General features: G+C 34.9%; 2 protein-coding genes across 4 annotated transcripts; both read right to left on the reverse strand.

The window, feature by feature from the left end:
* Positions 1–3,498: 3,498 nt before the first annotated feature.
* Positions 3,499–8,337, reverse strand: LOC122030606 (ASC1-like protein 1). The gene is made up of 6 exons (XM_042589815.1): positions 8,080–8,337; positions 6,556–6,770; positions 6,303–6,458; positions 4,635–4,820; positions 3,894–4,078; positions 3,499–3,742 (listed from the first exon to the last, which is right to left on the reverse strand). The coding sequence occupies exons 1-6, from the start codon at positions 8,335–8,337 to the stop codon at positions 3,711–3,713; spliced, it is 1,032 nt and encodes a 343-aa protein (XP_042445749.1). The 3' UTR covers positions 3,499–3,710.
* LOC122030605 (ruBisCO large subunit-binding protein subunit beta, chloroplastic-like) lies at positions 6,556–14,924 on the reverse strand. 3 transcript variants are annotated; one of them, XM_042589813.1, is made up of 14 exons: positions 14,712–14,924; positions 14,515–14,640; positions 13,852–13,989; positions 13,107–13,202; positions 12,683–12,925; positions 12,381–12,615; positions 12,104–12,273; positions 10,533–10,610; positions 10,364–10,435; positions 9,718–9,822; positions 9,402–9,494; positions 9,231–9,323; positions 8,907–9,156; positions 6,556–6,770 (listed from the first exon to the last, which is right to left on the reverse strand). In XM_042589813.1, the coding sequence occupies exons 1-13, from the start codon at positions 14,838–14,840 to the stop codon at positions 8,917–8,919; spliced, it is 1,818 nt and encodes a 605-aa protein (XP_042445747.1). In that variant the 5' UTR covers positions 14,841–14,924; the 3' UTR covers positions 6,556–6,770; positions 8,907–8,916. The 3 variants fall into 3 exon arrangements, 2 of the variants coding, with proteins under 2 accessions (XP_042445747.1, XP_042445748.1); XM_042589814.1 differs by having other exon boundaries at positions 8,907–9,129; positions 14,712–14,923; XR_006125492.1 differs by lacking the exons at positions 6,556–6,770; positions 8,907–9,156; positions 9,231–9,323 and having other exon boundaries at positions 9,443–9,494; positions 9,718–9,835; positions 14,712–14,923.

The following is a 14,924-nucleotide window of genomic DNA, read 5'->3' on the forward strand; positions in this document are numbered from 1 at the left end:
CTCCAATATAATCCTACAACAACAATAACATAACCACCACCATCGCCAATAATAATAATAATAATAATAATAATAATAATAATAATAATAATAAGAAGAGAAGAAGAAGAAGAAGAATTTCATACTTATTTTAAAGTAAGGGTAAAATCTTATACTCTCTCTTATTTTTTCTGGCATTGCACGTCAAGGTTTGACCATCATATCTACTACAATGCTCTTCAATACTTTCAACACCTTGTTGAACTTTTGGCTAGTATTGTAATATGATCGACCAAATGTTTTACGAATCAACCAATACCGAGTATTATGACCAACAACAAGTAAAAACATGGCAAGCATTTCTTCAACGCAGATGTGTCTTGTATCTTGTAAGGAGGTTCTTTCTCTAAGGATCTTGCATAATTTTTAAAATATGTCAGGGGTACATTCTATAAATTTATTGAAAGTTTATTGGATTCTCTTTTAATATTCTATGAATATAATCATATCCGCTTTTACTTATTGGTTGACTATTAAAGGGGCGATGAACACATTCGTCCTGTATGTTAGCTATATACTGATATAGCACATAGAGGGTCTTGGAAATTTCCATCAACAAATACTCAATGGTTTCATGCAACTCTTCTTGCAATTCTTCTTCTTTCATTTGTTCATCTACTTCATGCATATTGATATTTGACATTTAAATGTCTGACATTAAACAAGCAATTAAAATGAAAGAACATCTACGAATTCATGAAAAAACATATCATGTAAAACCAAAATAAAGATGTGTTCAATAAACAATCCATAACTTGTAGAACTAGAAAGAATTCAAGAGCTAATAATTCGCTACTAGTTCAATAATTAGAAAACAATTCAAAATACTATAAATAAAAAATTCTAACATTAATTACTAATTTATGCCCCAAAAAACTACTCATTCACTCATTTTAAAATCTATCCACTCCAAACGCTCTTCAATTGTTATTTTCAAGAAAGTCACCTTCTTTGCTCTGGTATTGAGCCAGTCAAGCGCCTTGTAATGAGTACGATTATCCAAGTTTGGGACTTCTTTTATAGCATCCCAACAATTATCATCTGCAACGCCAACTAATTCAATCTTAGAAGCTACTTTCTCAATGGTGTAAGAGAGCCTATTTAAAACATTTGGGTCTATATTCTTTGAAGTGCTTGATTTTGCTTCAAATTTGGTCCTATCTCGTTTTCTAGTTGCTTGTGGAAACTCTGAACTCATAGGTTGAGATGGTAATGGTGAAGCAAGGTCCACGGGAAATAGAGGTTGATATGAAGATTCTTGCCTATTGCTTTGTATGAATTCACCACTGTTGTAGTCAAAAACGTAATCATCTAATAAGTTGGTACTCCCATTTTCTTCTGTCTCAAAGGTTCTCGCATCAGTGTTATCTCCTAGTCCAATTGTGTATTTTCCTATATCAATTCCATTCCCAACTACAAGTCTTAAGTCTTCACAATCCTCAAAAGTATCAATCCGATAATGTTCATGATTAGGGTGAGATGCCAAAGAACAAAAATCATAATTGTAATTCAAATTCTAATTATAAATATACAATTTGTAAATATACAGTTTATTATTCTAACCTTAAAATAATCCTCCCATACTTCATCATTAGCCGTGAATTTCTTTGTCATAGAATCCCATCCAAACCCAGAATTATGATGTATAAGCTTACAGTAGTTGTTATATCATTGTTTGAACCACTTCAAACAACTTTGATATTGTACCAAAGTCTTTTCGCACCGAAGTTTTGCATTAAGAGTGAGAAGTATTTTTATTTCCATTGTTCTTTTGTTCAACACACTATTCCAATCACGCCATCCTCGCATTGCAGCATTAACCGTAAGTTTTAATAATTCATTGCTGTCCTCAGTAGTCCATATATTATATTTTGCTTGTGAATCTGCCATTGATAGTACTTCTTTAGTATGCATAAGATAGAAAAATAGTGGATAAGCACATATATGATAATATTCTTTGTTGTTTTATAATAAAAGTTTACCTTATGCGGCCAATTAAAAAGAAAAAAAACTTTAACAATCAAATGCTTCTTAATTTATCAATTTCACTATTAAATTACATGAAGTTTTTCATTTACTCCTTTAATGAAAATAAAATACTATTTTATTTATGCTCTCCATAATGCCTCAAAAGTTATACCATTCTCGATTACATATTTGCACATGTTTATAAAAGCAAGCCATCATGTACAAAAATATATGATCATGTGTTGACTTCTACCTTCATAGTATAATTAAAAATTGACAAATAATTGATATCTTCCTTGATCCTTTGTTCTTTGCTAAAATGAATATTGGAAACTGCAAAACATAGAGCAGCTACTCCATTTTTTCAAATTACATAAATCCAAAGCCAACAACATTTCAGAGTCGATTTTGAGTTAGAATGGTACAAAAACAAACACCTATGAATCACAAAAGAAGAATATTTTATACGAAATTTCTACGAATAATTTTTCATACACAAATTGTGCTCCATAAAATAAAAAATAAAATCGAACACCACTAAAAAAATGAAATCAAACAAAAAAATTCTGCTCCACTATTCATATAATAATAGTTGTTAGAGGTATAACAAATTCTACGATCAATTTTCCATACATATGCTCCGTAAAATAAAAAAATGAATTCACCCTTAAAAAATGAAATCAAATAAAAAATTTTGCTCCACTATTCATATAATAATTCAATATCTACTTATGTTGACCTATAGAGTCGAAAAAAATATATACTAATAGTTAGGAATAGTGATAAAGACAGTAACCAGATATATAACAGTACCCATCGTTATGAAATAAAGGAAATACCAATCATACATTTGAAAGAGAATTTTTTTATCATGAAAATAGACAACCCTAGAACCTTCTTGAGAGAATTTAATGTTATTAAAATCGATCAAAATCTCTAGATTAAATGGAAGATAATTTTTTACTTTTTATAGTAATACCCAAGGCATTAAAATTTATACCATAAGCATTGAAATTTATACTAAAAAAATTTCTAAGAATCCTTAAAAATCTATTATAATTTTAGATACCTCTAAACTTTTATAGAATTTTTAAAAGTCAAATTTAAATATCACATAATTTTTTATAACTCTTTGAAAAACTATTCAATGAAAATCTATTTTGAATAGCAGTATATAGAATTTATAACAGTCTAGTTTCAATACCGGTAGACTTTTAAAGTTTAGAAGAATCATTAAAAGTTATTAAAAGTCTAGTTTTAATACACACCCTAAAATTGTTGCCGCCAAGTTTTTTAAAAAAAGCCAGATAATAGAATATGAACTACTAGCTCTAGCTAAAATTAAAAGAAAAAAAAAACAACTTGTTGCAATGAAGCACATGGCCATCCATAAGCACCACAGAATCGCAATAAGCCTCCACCGTTTGCATACACAATCGACAAGGATTCCTTCTAGTCGAATAGCAACTACTCACCAAACTAGAGCTGAAGTGCGCTGAAAATGTTCATTTTTTTTTTCTTTCCATTTAGTGAAGCTTAATTGCAAATTAACCTGAAAATAGAGAAATGGCTGATCTCTCTGGAATTTGCAAATTGCAAGCCAACCATATAAATTGTCGCTGGCACAATAGTGCGAGGTAGAAATCGATATGCAAAAAGAATGCTACAGAATCATGTAAACACTAGCAAGGAGATATTCCCGATCAATCTTCATGTTCCTCTTCCCCTTCTGAATCTGAAAGACAGGATCCAAAAAAATCAGAACGGCACAATGGATGCTATTAACTACTGATGCAGTTTGAAAAGTAGATACTGCAATATGTTCATATCCTTCCATTCACACAGTATAAAATTTGATATACCAAAACACATGATGGAGGAATTACCTGATCGGACGTCATCACCAACTTGACCTCTAGCCTGGATTTGTTTTACAAGCATTCGGTACATTAAAACCCACCAATATATGTGAAGAACAAGCAGCGAGAAGAGCAGAGTGTTGAATACATAATAATATATGGGTCCTTCAAATTTGTGCTTTGCCTTGTCCAAGGTCAGGACGACTTCATAGCTGTTGAGATATAAGGCAAATAATTCACTAGGGTAAATCTTAAAAATACATGACTGGATGAAACATTCTAGTGAATAAGCAACAAATTAGGAAGAAAATATAGATTTTTTTTTTCCTATTACAGTTCAAGATAACTGAGCATGTAAAAGCAACTTATGGCTAGGGCAATAGTTGACACAGTAATGCCAAAATTTTCTGCAATCCTGTGTTTTTCTATGCTTTGTAAGTAAGCTTCAAATTTCTTTTGAGATCAAAAGTAACTTAACATGAACCGCTCAAAAAGGCAAAAAGGTTAGCACTCTAAATAGAAGCTTGGCATAACAGTCCTCGAGTTGGAACAAGGACTGCCACTAAGATAACAGCTGTAAAAATAATCCACAAAAGCTCACCTGTTTCTCTAGGAATATGGAAATCAATACGCACATTTGATCCATAACATAAAGAACATATAATGGCGTTGCAAAACAGTAGTAAAGACTACTTATGTATCTTAGAACTGTCAAGTGTCACAAGGTACTACTCCAATAGAAATGTGTAAGAGAAATGTGACACTTACCTTGTGCTTCGGAGGATCCAGAATGGAAAGTATGTAAGACGAAGTATAACCCATGATGCAACAAACATAAGAAAAGAAATATTAGCAAGCCATTCTGTTCCAGTATACTTGGACATCTTTCCCACCTCCAAAAACACATCACTTGCATCATGTAGAGCCAAAACAATTGAACCAACCCGAGCAAATCTGCTCCAATACAAAGAGAAAATTAATAAAGAATCATAATCTTAAAGAAGCAGTCAAAAGACTTGCTTAGCAGTTAATATTAGTTTTAGAAACATTATCATTTCAAGCCAATTAGTTATCAGAGTTTGGTTACAGATCATAAATAAAACTACATAACGTTGCTACCATATACTCAACTTTGTGAAGTAGTAATCTAGCCTCAGGAGTTTCTACAGACTTTTGCTACCTTGTACTCCCAAACCTTCTTGCAATATCCATTTAATTTCTATGGGGAAATTCTTTATTACTAGAACGAAGACTGATCAACCTATAAAAAAGGCAATGCACAGCAACTAAAATCATACTGGCATTCAAGTGGGAGGTCAGTTTGATCGCCACAACTAGCATAAAACTATGACAATAGCTTCATGATGGATCTTACTTACATTCAAAGGGGTGGTAAGATCCACTTAATTAACACTAGATATTAGGGTTCATGGCTTTTTATTATTCTATACCTACTTAAGTCTTACATTTTGAAGAATTGCACAAAAGGTTTCCAGCTAGTGAGTATAAAATCCTATAGACCTATACCCATCAACAATTTCATATACTTAACCTTTTTATTCGGCACTCTTCATTTAGTATTGGAAGGAATAAGAAACAGAAGTACTAGCATCATCTCATAATACAATTTGATCTAATACAAGTAAGCACACTGTCAGTTTTGGAAAAGCATTTCATGTGATCACATATATGATTAAATATGAATGTTCAGAGCATCATCACATTGTACAAACTCACATATGGATATGTAGTTGCATGTTGCTACTAATCTTTGATTGATTTACCCACATCAAGCAAGTTTATTAGTCTAAGTCAACTTAATATCTTTTAGCAATAGATAGATAAAAAGATGGTCAATTTGATTTATATTTACTTTTTTTAATTAAATGCAAAGAATCAAAAAAAGAGAAAGGAAGAAAGGCCTTAAAAAGAGAATGCTATAGGAACAAAAGTGGTGATTGGACTATTTAGAGTAAAAGGAAGCCTTTTACATACAGACTACATGTTTTTGTTATTTTAGACCAGGATATGATTTGCATTCTGTTAATCACTATGTATGACAGGGCAAACTAATATATAAAGATTTCAAACCATGGTTCTATTTTGCATTAGGAAGAAAAGAAAGTTATAAACATAAATTAATCAATCTTTTTAAACAAAAAACAAAAAAATTAAATATCCCCTGTAGAATTTTACTTCTTAGTATGTGGAACATGTGATGTTCAAATTATGGCAGTTTAGATAGAAACTACTATTAGAGTAGCCAATCAATTCTTTAATATCCTGGAATTTTCAGCATATCACAAATAGTTTATATGAAGAGCATAGACCATATACTCTAACACGTTTTTATCTCCTATATGATAACCATTCTCGATAAAACCATAAAACCAGATTATTCACCAAAACAATATAAAATGGAGTGTAAAAACCAACCTGAAAATATAAGAGAGCACAATCAGAACTGCAGTTGCTACATGATGAGACATTGAAACGCCAAAGTCAGATCTTCTTGTTTCCCAAAATATGAGAGCAAAAATAGAATATGTGTAGAACCCAGCAGCATACATGTACACGGCCTTAAGTTTTAATCTGGATGAAAAAGAAACAACACTTAGGTTTCAATGCAATTACGACACCAACAAAATATACAAGTGAAAGCTCATTTCCTGGAAATAGTAGGTCTTACTTTATTTTTTGATCAGGCCAAACCTGATCTCCTGGTCCGACCCAAAAGTATTTGGTATTTGTGAACCATGGTTCATTGTATGTAACATAAACGGCCAGAAGCTCTCCTGAACAGAAGTAAAGAAACTTCCATGCTGACTCCTTAAATTTTTTGGCTTTTCGTTTCCTCTCTCTTTCATCATGCACTGTTTTAGGTATAAGCCGCACAGCTAATGTCTATGTATCAGGAAAAAAATTAATTTCTTGAGATAATTCAAAATTGCAAGTTAAACTGAAAAAGGGAGCAAGAAGAGTCCATTAATCAAACATCAACCTTGATTTCATGTCCTGCGTCACCTATAGAAAACAGATTAAACTACCATATCTTTGATTGTCCAATGCACACTATTACCTGGACAAATATAACTCCTTAAGACGTTTTCCTATTGATTCTCTTCCAGTTTAATTTGGTGCAAACATTCATTGAACGTTTTCCACCACCAGAACATTTAAGACCTTCTCTTGCTGTAAGGTTAGTTTACAATTTTAATACACCATTGAATAGAAAATAAATCAAGCTAACACTTGCTCTTTTACATGGTTCAGCAGCCCTTAGGCTGCTACTCCATAGTCTATGATCCTTTGACAGATGACTCCAAAAGAGCCCTCTATATTTTCTCCTTGTCGGAGAAGTTCGGGAGATGAAGAAAACTCTTACAATTTTTCAATGAATACAAGGAGGCTTTATAAAGGGGAGAAGAGAAAGAATACAATGAGCTCAGATTATCATAAGAATCTCTCAGTAAGCATTAGCTCCAGACAAATCCTCTTCACCCCTTTCTAAACCTCAACAAAATGGTGTGACCAAAAATAAATAAATAACTCTAATGGAGATGGTTAATATTATGTTATCCTGTACTCACTTAGCACATGGGTATTAAGGTGAAGTCCTATTAATGGCTTGCCATGCATTGAATAGGGTTCCTACCGAAGGAAGACTCATATGAACCTTGCCAACCCAGGAGTCCAAACAAACTAGAGTCGTAACTACCAACTATAGATTGTCCACGCAACTGAAGGACCCAGATCAACCTTGGATGGGTGCCACCCAAATTACACAAATCAATCAAGGATTGTAGATTCGTTTGTAGAAGGGCCGTATATGGGTCGCGAAGGATCATTTTGAATTCAATATAGAATTCACAAATCCCTACAAGTTTCTTCTCCTTATTGAGTAGCAACCTTCTTCCTTCTTGTAGCCGGAGTTTAGATCACCAAATTTGTGCACTCACTCAGATGACCTTGTTTCTGAATCGGGTGGACGGTGGATTCTTTCTCGGGCCTCAAGCAAAGCTAAGTACGCGCTATTTGGGATCATTTCATTTCAATCCAGCGCCATCAAAAATTTCCAATACTATCCACATGAAACAAGATCCCAAATTCACGGAAAAACAAATCCAAACTTTTCGCGAATTCGCCGAACTTCGACACAAGGAAAATCCAAGGCATCGCCGACACATCAATCAAAAGTGCCCTAACCACGCACCTCCAAGACGAACCTATCGAGGAAGAATCTGATGGTGGGAAAGAATAGCACGAAGAAGGGCAGCGCCAGGAAGTCCTCGTACGCAGGGTACGACTCCTGCTCCCAGCTCGATGATCTGAAACCCTCCACCAGATCCATCTCCCCGGCCGGCCAAGCAGCAAGCTGCGAGATCCAAAGAGACGGGATCTCTGACTCTGAGGCCGAGGAGGCCGACCGCAGCAGGATGCCGTCGAAAGGAAATGGTCTATCATTTAACATCTCATAAATATATATAATAAAAAGGAAATTATATACTGAAACTCTCGAAATGGCCACGTGTAGATTTCCAATTCCAGAAGGTTCCAATTTCTAATTATTATTAAAACAAATTATTTTCGTTAAATCAATTTTGATAAAAGTTATATTTTTATTAATACGTAATTAATTAAGTTGGATGAATATTATTAAGGCTTGGCTTATTTTTAGGCTGAATTAATTATTTTTACAAGTTTCAGCGGTTATCAAGTATAATTGTAATAAAAGGTGATAATCTCCCAGGTCCCTTGTCCTTTTTTTGTGGAAGGAGATAAATATTGTTATTAAGTATAATTAAATTTAGATGCGATAAGAATAACCAAAGATATGAACATGAATCATGATAATAGGTGATCAGAGTTGACTAGGTTTCGAGTTTGAATCATTCTTTGACAACTCCAAAGTCAATCTAAACTTTTCCTCCATAACAGAGAGAAAAGTCAACTTTGTTGACTTTGACTTTGGATTATTAAGTGACTAGCTTTAAGAGAAAACACTGCTGAGTAACTCTTAAATTCTGTTAGTGTACGTGCCAATGGAGTTTCAAATCTGAGAAAGGGATCGAGCACCGGGCATTCGCATCAAATTCGGCGACGGCATTGGTGGTGGTCGCATCGGTTTTGACATCGGAAGTGGCCTTTTCGCCGGAACTCTCATTGGGGCAGTCTCTGTTTGTTTTCGATCAACAACAACCAGGTCAGATGTGAGAAAACCCTTTGCGACTGAAGCAGCGTGCTCCAAACAGCATCTGACCACCTGCTCCAGCAGGTTAAAGAACACTGTCTGATGAGTGATGCATCGAGAGACCGACAAAGAGGCGACAAGGCGATATGTTTTTATCGACTCGATAAGATTACCTTGGATGGATCTAAAATTCCAGCAGCAACCAAATCCTGATAACAGTTCTTGGCTGCATTGTAACCATAGTTCGCATCGCTGTTCGACAATATCTGTTAAGAAGAGGAGCATGGTTTACTAACTTTGTGGAATGCCTATCGATATGGACTGAAATAGCAAGATTTGGATACCTTTTGGACGACAACATCGCCATTTACTCCGGCATTTTTTGCTATCAGTTTTGCAGGGTAACTCAAGGCCCGTTTAAAGATGTCAGCTCCAATCTGTAGAAATAATAGAGGAATGAAGTTTGAATGCACTGACTTGATCGAGTTCGGTTAAAGATAGAAGTATTTCACTTTTATGAATCGATCAAAAGGAATCAACTTATTTTGGAATGATTTTGAGTATCTAAGTTATGTGAATTGAGTCAGAACTTACAAATACTGTAATTCAAAGTTTAAGTTCGTTACCCAGGAACCAAAAAGAGAAAGACATGCCCTCTACCTTCTGCTCTTCGTTGTCGAGAGACTCCTTGATGCCATCAACCTTTGTGGACAATCTTAGTAAAGTGCAGCCACCACCAACTACAACACCTTCTTCAATAGCTGCCTGTAAAATGAATCTAAACATCATGTCAGGTTGGAAAGAGTATCAATATTTACATGAGTTTTCCAATATATTGGTAAGGAAATAGAGCAAAGGGACAACAACAATAAAATCATGAACCAAGGTTTCAATCCCCTTCCAGAATAAAATCGTATCGGTAACGTTGGTGGCACAAATGAGGAAATGAAACGATCCGTGAGTAATGGATTTGAGTGCTAGCTATGAGGAAGAGGAGGGAAAGTTGCAGCCCTTACCTCAAGCACTTGCATAAGAAGAAGAGGATGCATCAAGCCGTAGTTGTGGGTAGTAGTCTAAAACCATGCTTCCAAGTATTTTTCCCTTATTATCATTATTATACTACATTTCTCTAAAAACCACTACTCACATCAAGAAAACAGATCTCATAGCCATGGACTGTTGGGGAGCAATTGTTCAAGGCAATGGAGCAAATGAACCAAATATAATGCAATGCTTTGAGCCTCCCTTTTTTTTTAAAAAAAAAGGGTTGTAAATAAGGGCTGCAGTTATCTCCAAAAAGACTGACCTTTGTCGCATTTAGAGCATCTTCAATTCTCAGCTTTTTGTCTTTTAATTCAACCACCGTTTGTGCGCCAACCTGTAAGAACCTGTTCAATGGTAGTTTCAAAAGAACTAGATTGTGTATCTCAGGTGACAGAAGTTTCTAAGTTAAGAATGTTTAAATCATTGCAAACCTGAATAATTGCAATACCACTACAGAGTCTTGCTATCCTCTCGTTCAATAGTTTCTTTTGGAACTTCTCCTCTGAGTACTAAATGAGAACATAAATACACAGATAGGAAGTTAGAAATTGATAAAATGAAGATGGTTAGTGTGAGAACTTCTTCCACAAGCTACTGCTCAAGGAAACTGAGAAATTTCCATATAAAATGGAGCAAATTAGGTAATATGTCGTATAAAGCAAACTATACTTTCACCTAAAAGATTAATAAAATACCAGAGCTGACTAAAACTTCTTTTTGCTTGCTAGCATAAAACTACATACATTAGTGGAATTCTCATGCACCAGCACTTCCGAGATTACAACTGCTTCTATACATCTAGTCATTGAAGCATTCCAATTTTATCAAATTTCATAACTCATCAAGCTTCTGTAAGAGTAGAATGTCAATCTTTGTGATAGATAAATCTACAATAATGTCATCAGGTAAGCTTCTTTAGGGATAACTCTGTAAAACAAAAATCAACCAATTCAATCGGCAATCATGACATTGCAATTTAGTCATAGAAGTTGTGGGGTAATAATAGTTCAAAGCCTACATGTGTATTTACATTAACTTGGACTTAAGAATTTTAGACTCGTGGTTTAAAGCTATCAAAGCTATCTTGATAAAAGCCTGAAAGGTATTGAATTGGACCTACTCTTGGCTTGATGAGATGATTAAGGGAAATGACTTGTCAGTGATGGTGAGACATTTGTTAGGCCTTATTAACTGCTGATTAGAGAATATTTTGCGCTAAGATTTAGATTTTGAGCCTTGACAAAGGATGTCAAACCTTGTGTATAACTTTAACTTGGGGTTCACATTAATCTAATAAAAGTCTCCAACTTCACAATCATGCATTGGTCAAAATTGGAATTTTATTGAAGTTAATTAGTACATCTGATCAACTAGCAAGAAAGAACAAATTTTAACAAGTTAAACACAGAGGGAAAATTACAAACTATGAGGCGATTAGTTAGGTTCAATGGGAGACCCATATAGAGTAGTTGCCTCTCACATAAAAAAAAATTGTGCATTTTTTCCATCATATAATAAAGGCTTGGGTTCTCTTTATGGATTCAAGCTATAGATTGAACCAAACTATATCTTTTCACTTTATAGATGTAAGCTTAGGTCACACCATATTGCATCTTGGTTTGTCTTTACAAATGTATGCTTAGGTCAAACCAAGTTACATCACTCTTGTTTGTTGTCCTGTGTTTCTTGTTGTTATTATCCTGTAGTACTCGCAGAGGTTGTTCTTGGTTGCATACAAGGTGTTAGGTTGTGTTGCGGTGAGAAGGATTTTGCATCTATGAGCACTTGCTATAGAGGGCAGTTAGAGGCTGCTGTTTAAAGTACCTTCCTCATTCAAATTGATTCTACTGTTAGTTTCTCATATTTTTATTTGGACTAATGACGTCAAAGTTGAAAAATATTTGTTTGGCAGAAAGTTGTTTATGGACAGTGACTAGATAACACTCTCGAGAATCTGAAATTTTATTGCACGGCAGAAGCACAAGTTTTTGTAATTATGTACCTCTGAAAGATTTCTAAGCTGGCTAACCCGCTTTTCCACCAAATGCTGAGTGCTTCCATTGGTAACTATTAAAGTCGAGTCCTTTGATATTACTACTTTGGCAGCAGATCCCAAAACCTCCTTGCTAGCCTCCTCAAGGGTCAATCCCATCTCATCTTTAATCACAGTACCTGAACCCATATCGAAGTTGATTGTGAAACGTATAGCAAAATATGGCATCAAGAGAGAACCACTTTAACATAATTATCCATCAATCTATCATTTCACTAACTAGTACCTCCAGTCAAGGCAGCAATATCATTTAAGTAGTCACTTTTTCGATCTCCAAAAGAAGGAGCTTTGATAGCAGCTGCCTTCAGAACACCTTTGAGCTTATTTCTAATAAGTAGAGCAAGAGACTCTGGCTCAAAGTCCTCTGCAATTATCAACAGTTGAAATTTCTCTTTGACCGCACTATCCAACACTCTGAACATATCCTTCGGATTAGTAATCTTTTTGTCAACCAAAAGTATCTGCATTGAGAACCAGAAATTAATTATCTCAGAAAGGTATTGACTATGATAGTACCCAAATCCATACTTTGCAGTCATTGAACTCCACTGTCATATCTGCACGGTTAGTTACAAAGTAAGGCGATAAGTAACCACGATCAAACTGCATTCCTTCAACAATTTTCAAATTGGTCTCTGAGCATCTTCCATCTTCAATCCTAACAACTCCTTTTCTTCCAACTCTTCTCAGAGCTTCAGCAATCATATTTCCAACAGCATAGTCATTGCCAGCACTCACTGCTGCCACATTTGCAATTTCTTCATCCTGAACCTGCATGACAATAACTAGAAGTTCTTCCATCATCAAAAAGGTATAGTAAAGCGTCATTATTGTCTAATAGGATAGTTTAATACTATATTGCAAAATTAAGGTACATAGTTATAGATATAAACTTCAACTGCAAGCAAAGTACTCCTAACCAATATAATGTTTTGTGAAGGACTGAATATACCTCTCTTGTCAGTAAGTTGAGTTCAGAAACAAGAACTTTAGCAGTTTGTTCAATTCCTCTGGCAATTTGGACAGGATTCATTCCAGCAGCTAATACCTTAAACATAATGCAATGTCACTGTCAACAACAACATCAAGGACTAACAACAATGACAATGGCCTTTTTCAGTTATAAGACAAAGAAAAACAAGCTCTAGTTGTGCAATAGACTAAGATTAACATTCTTGACAAAAATTAAGGGTGTGTTTTCTACAAGAAGGAAACTAGGAAGGAAATACTGTTTTCCATTATTTTCTTTGAGCAAAAAAAAAAATTGAGGGAAAGACATGGCTGATTTTTTTTTTTCTTATATCCAATTGGATCGAAAACAGAGCTCAAATCTGAGCTTAAAAAGCTCTTGTTTTTCAAATCTATTTTTGATTTATGGTTGCTTTAACAAATAAAGTTTAAACTTTTCACTCCTTTTCTTCTATCAACGGAAACGGTTGGATGATAACTATTTCAGTTTTTTGTTGTCAGCTTTTCACTATCTTTCTTTCCTAGTTGTTTTCTTCCTTTATAGGAAAAGAAAGCCTTTCTTGTTGCCATTTGAACATGGAACACAACCCTGTTCTTGATTGGAGGGGGAGATGAAAAGTTCACTAGAGATGAAATATAATGTTCTAATCAATACCGTATTAACACTTAATCATAGAGATGAAGGTACTGAGAGTTAAAAAGAGGAAAGCAAAAAGATTCTTATGTACCTTATTGCCTTCGGAGATCAAACCTTGAGCAAGAACAATAGAAGTAGTGCAGCCATCACCGGCAATATCATTTGTCCTTGCACCAGCTTGTCTTACCAATTTAACACCAACATTCTCCATTGCATCTTCTAGTTCAATCTTCAGCAAACCAAAAAGAAATACATTCTAACTTTTTTCCATTAAAGGCAGAAGAAAGAAAAGTTGTCGCAATTAAATTCTAGTTCAACAATTCCTGGCCTTCTAACCCACATAGTAACCTTCGAAAACCTTATCGAGAAGCAAGCTTATTGGTTCACAACTGTAAGATGAAAAATATGTGCTAGATATGATATCAGAACAATGCAAGCATAAATCCTATGTAGCTGACTGCAAATAGTTGAGATGCACACGACTTTAGAAGGCTTAAATTGTCAGATTCAACTTTACAAAAATGGATCCCAATAGCATTTCACAAGCCTAATGGAACAAGACCTGCTAAACTATACTGAGAAACAAACTAACACATAACATAAAGCATTTTCAATCTGCTGACATAAATTCTAAAGTCTAGCTCCAATTAAAGAAGAAGAAATCAAGTTAAGAACTCTACTCAATATTTGGTCGCCCAAATCAAAATATTCAAGTTTAAAAATAGAATGAAACAGGGTTTATCCTCTAAGTTACCTCCTTAAGGATAGTCTCTCCGTCATTAACAATCTTGGGAGGGCCATATTTGTTACTCAGCACCACATTCCTTCCTTTCGGGCCCAAAGTAACTCCAACCAAATTAGCCACTAAATCTACCCCAGCCTGCATCGTGCCTTGTCAAAATGCAATTTTTAGGTCAAGTAAATATGACTGAAAAACAGTGAAGATTGGACCTGAAGCTTCTTGGTGGCTGAGAGGTCATGGTTGAAGTGTAGCTCCTTGGAGATGGGCCTGGGAGGAGGTCTCCGGGGGGAGAATGGCAACTGGGGAGGGGTGAGAGGAGGTGGAGAAGCTGCTGTCATGGGGCTACCTGCTGCAGTAAGGCAACGAAGAAGAACACAGAGGAAGGAGCGCCAGATAAGGTTCCAAACAAAGGGGAGGCGAAA

This window comes from Zingiber officinale, chromosome 10B (assembly GCF_018446385.1).
Source record: "Zingiber officinale cultivar Zhangliang chromosome 10B, Zo_v1.1, whole genome shotgun sequence".
NCBI lineage: Eukaryota > Viridiplantae > Streptophyta > Magnoliopsida > Zingiberales > Zingiberaceae > Zingiber > Zingiber officinale.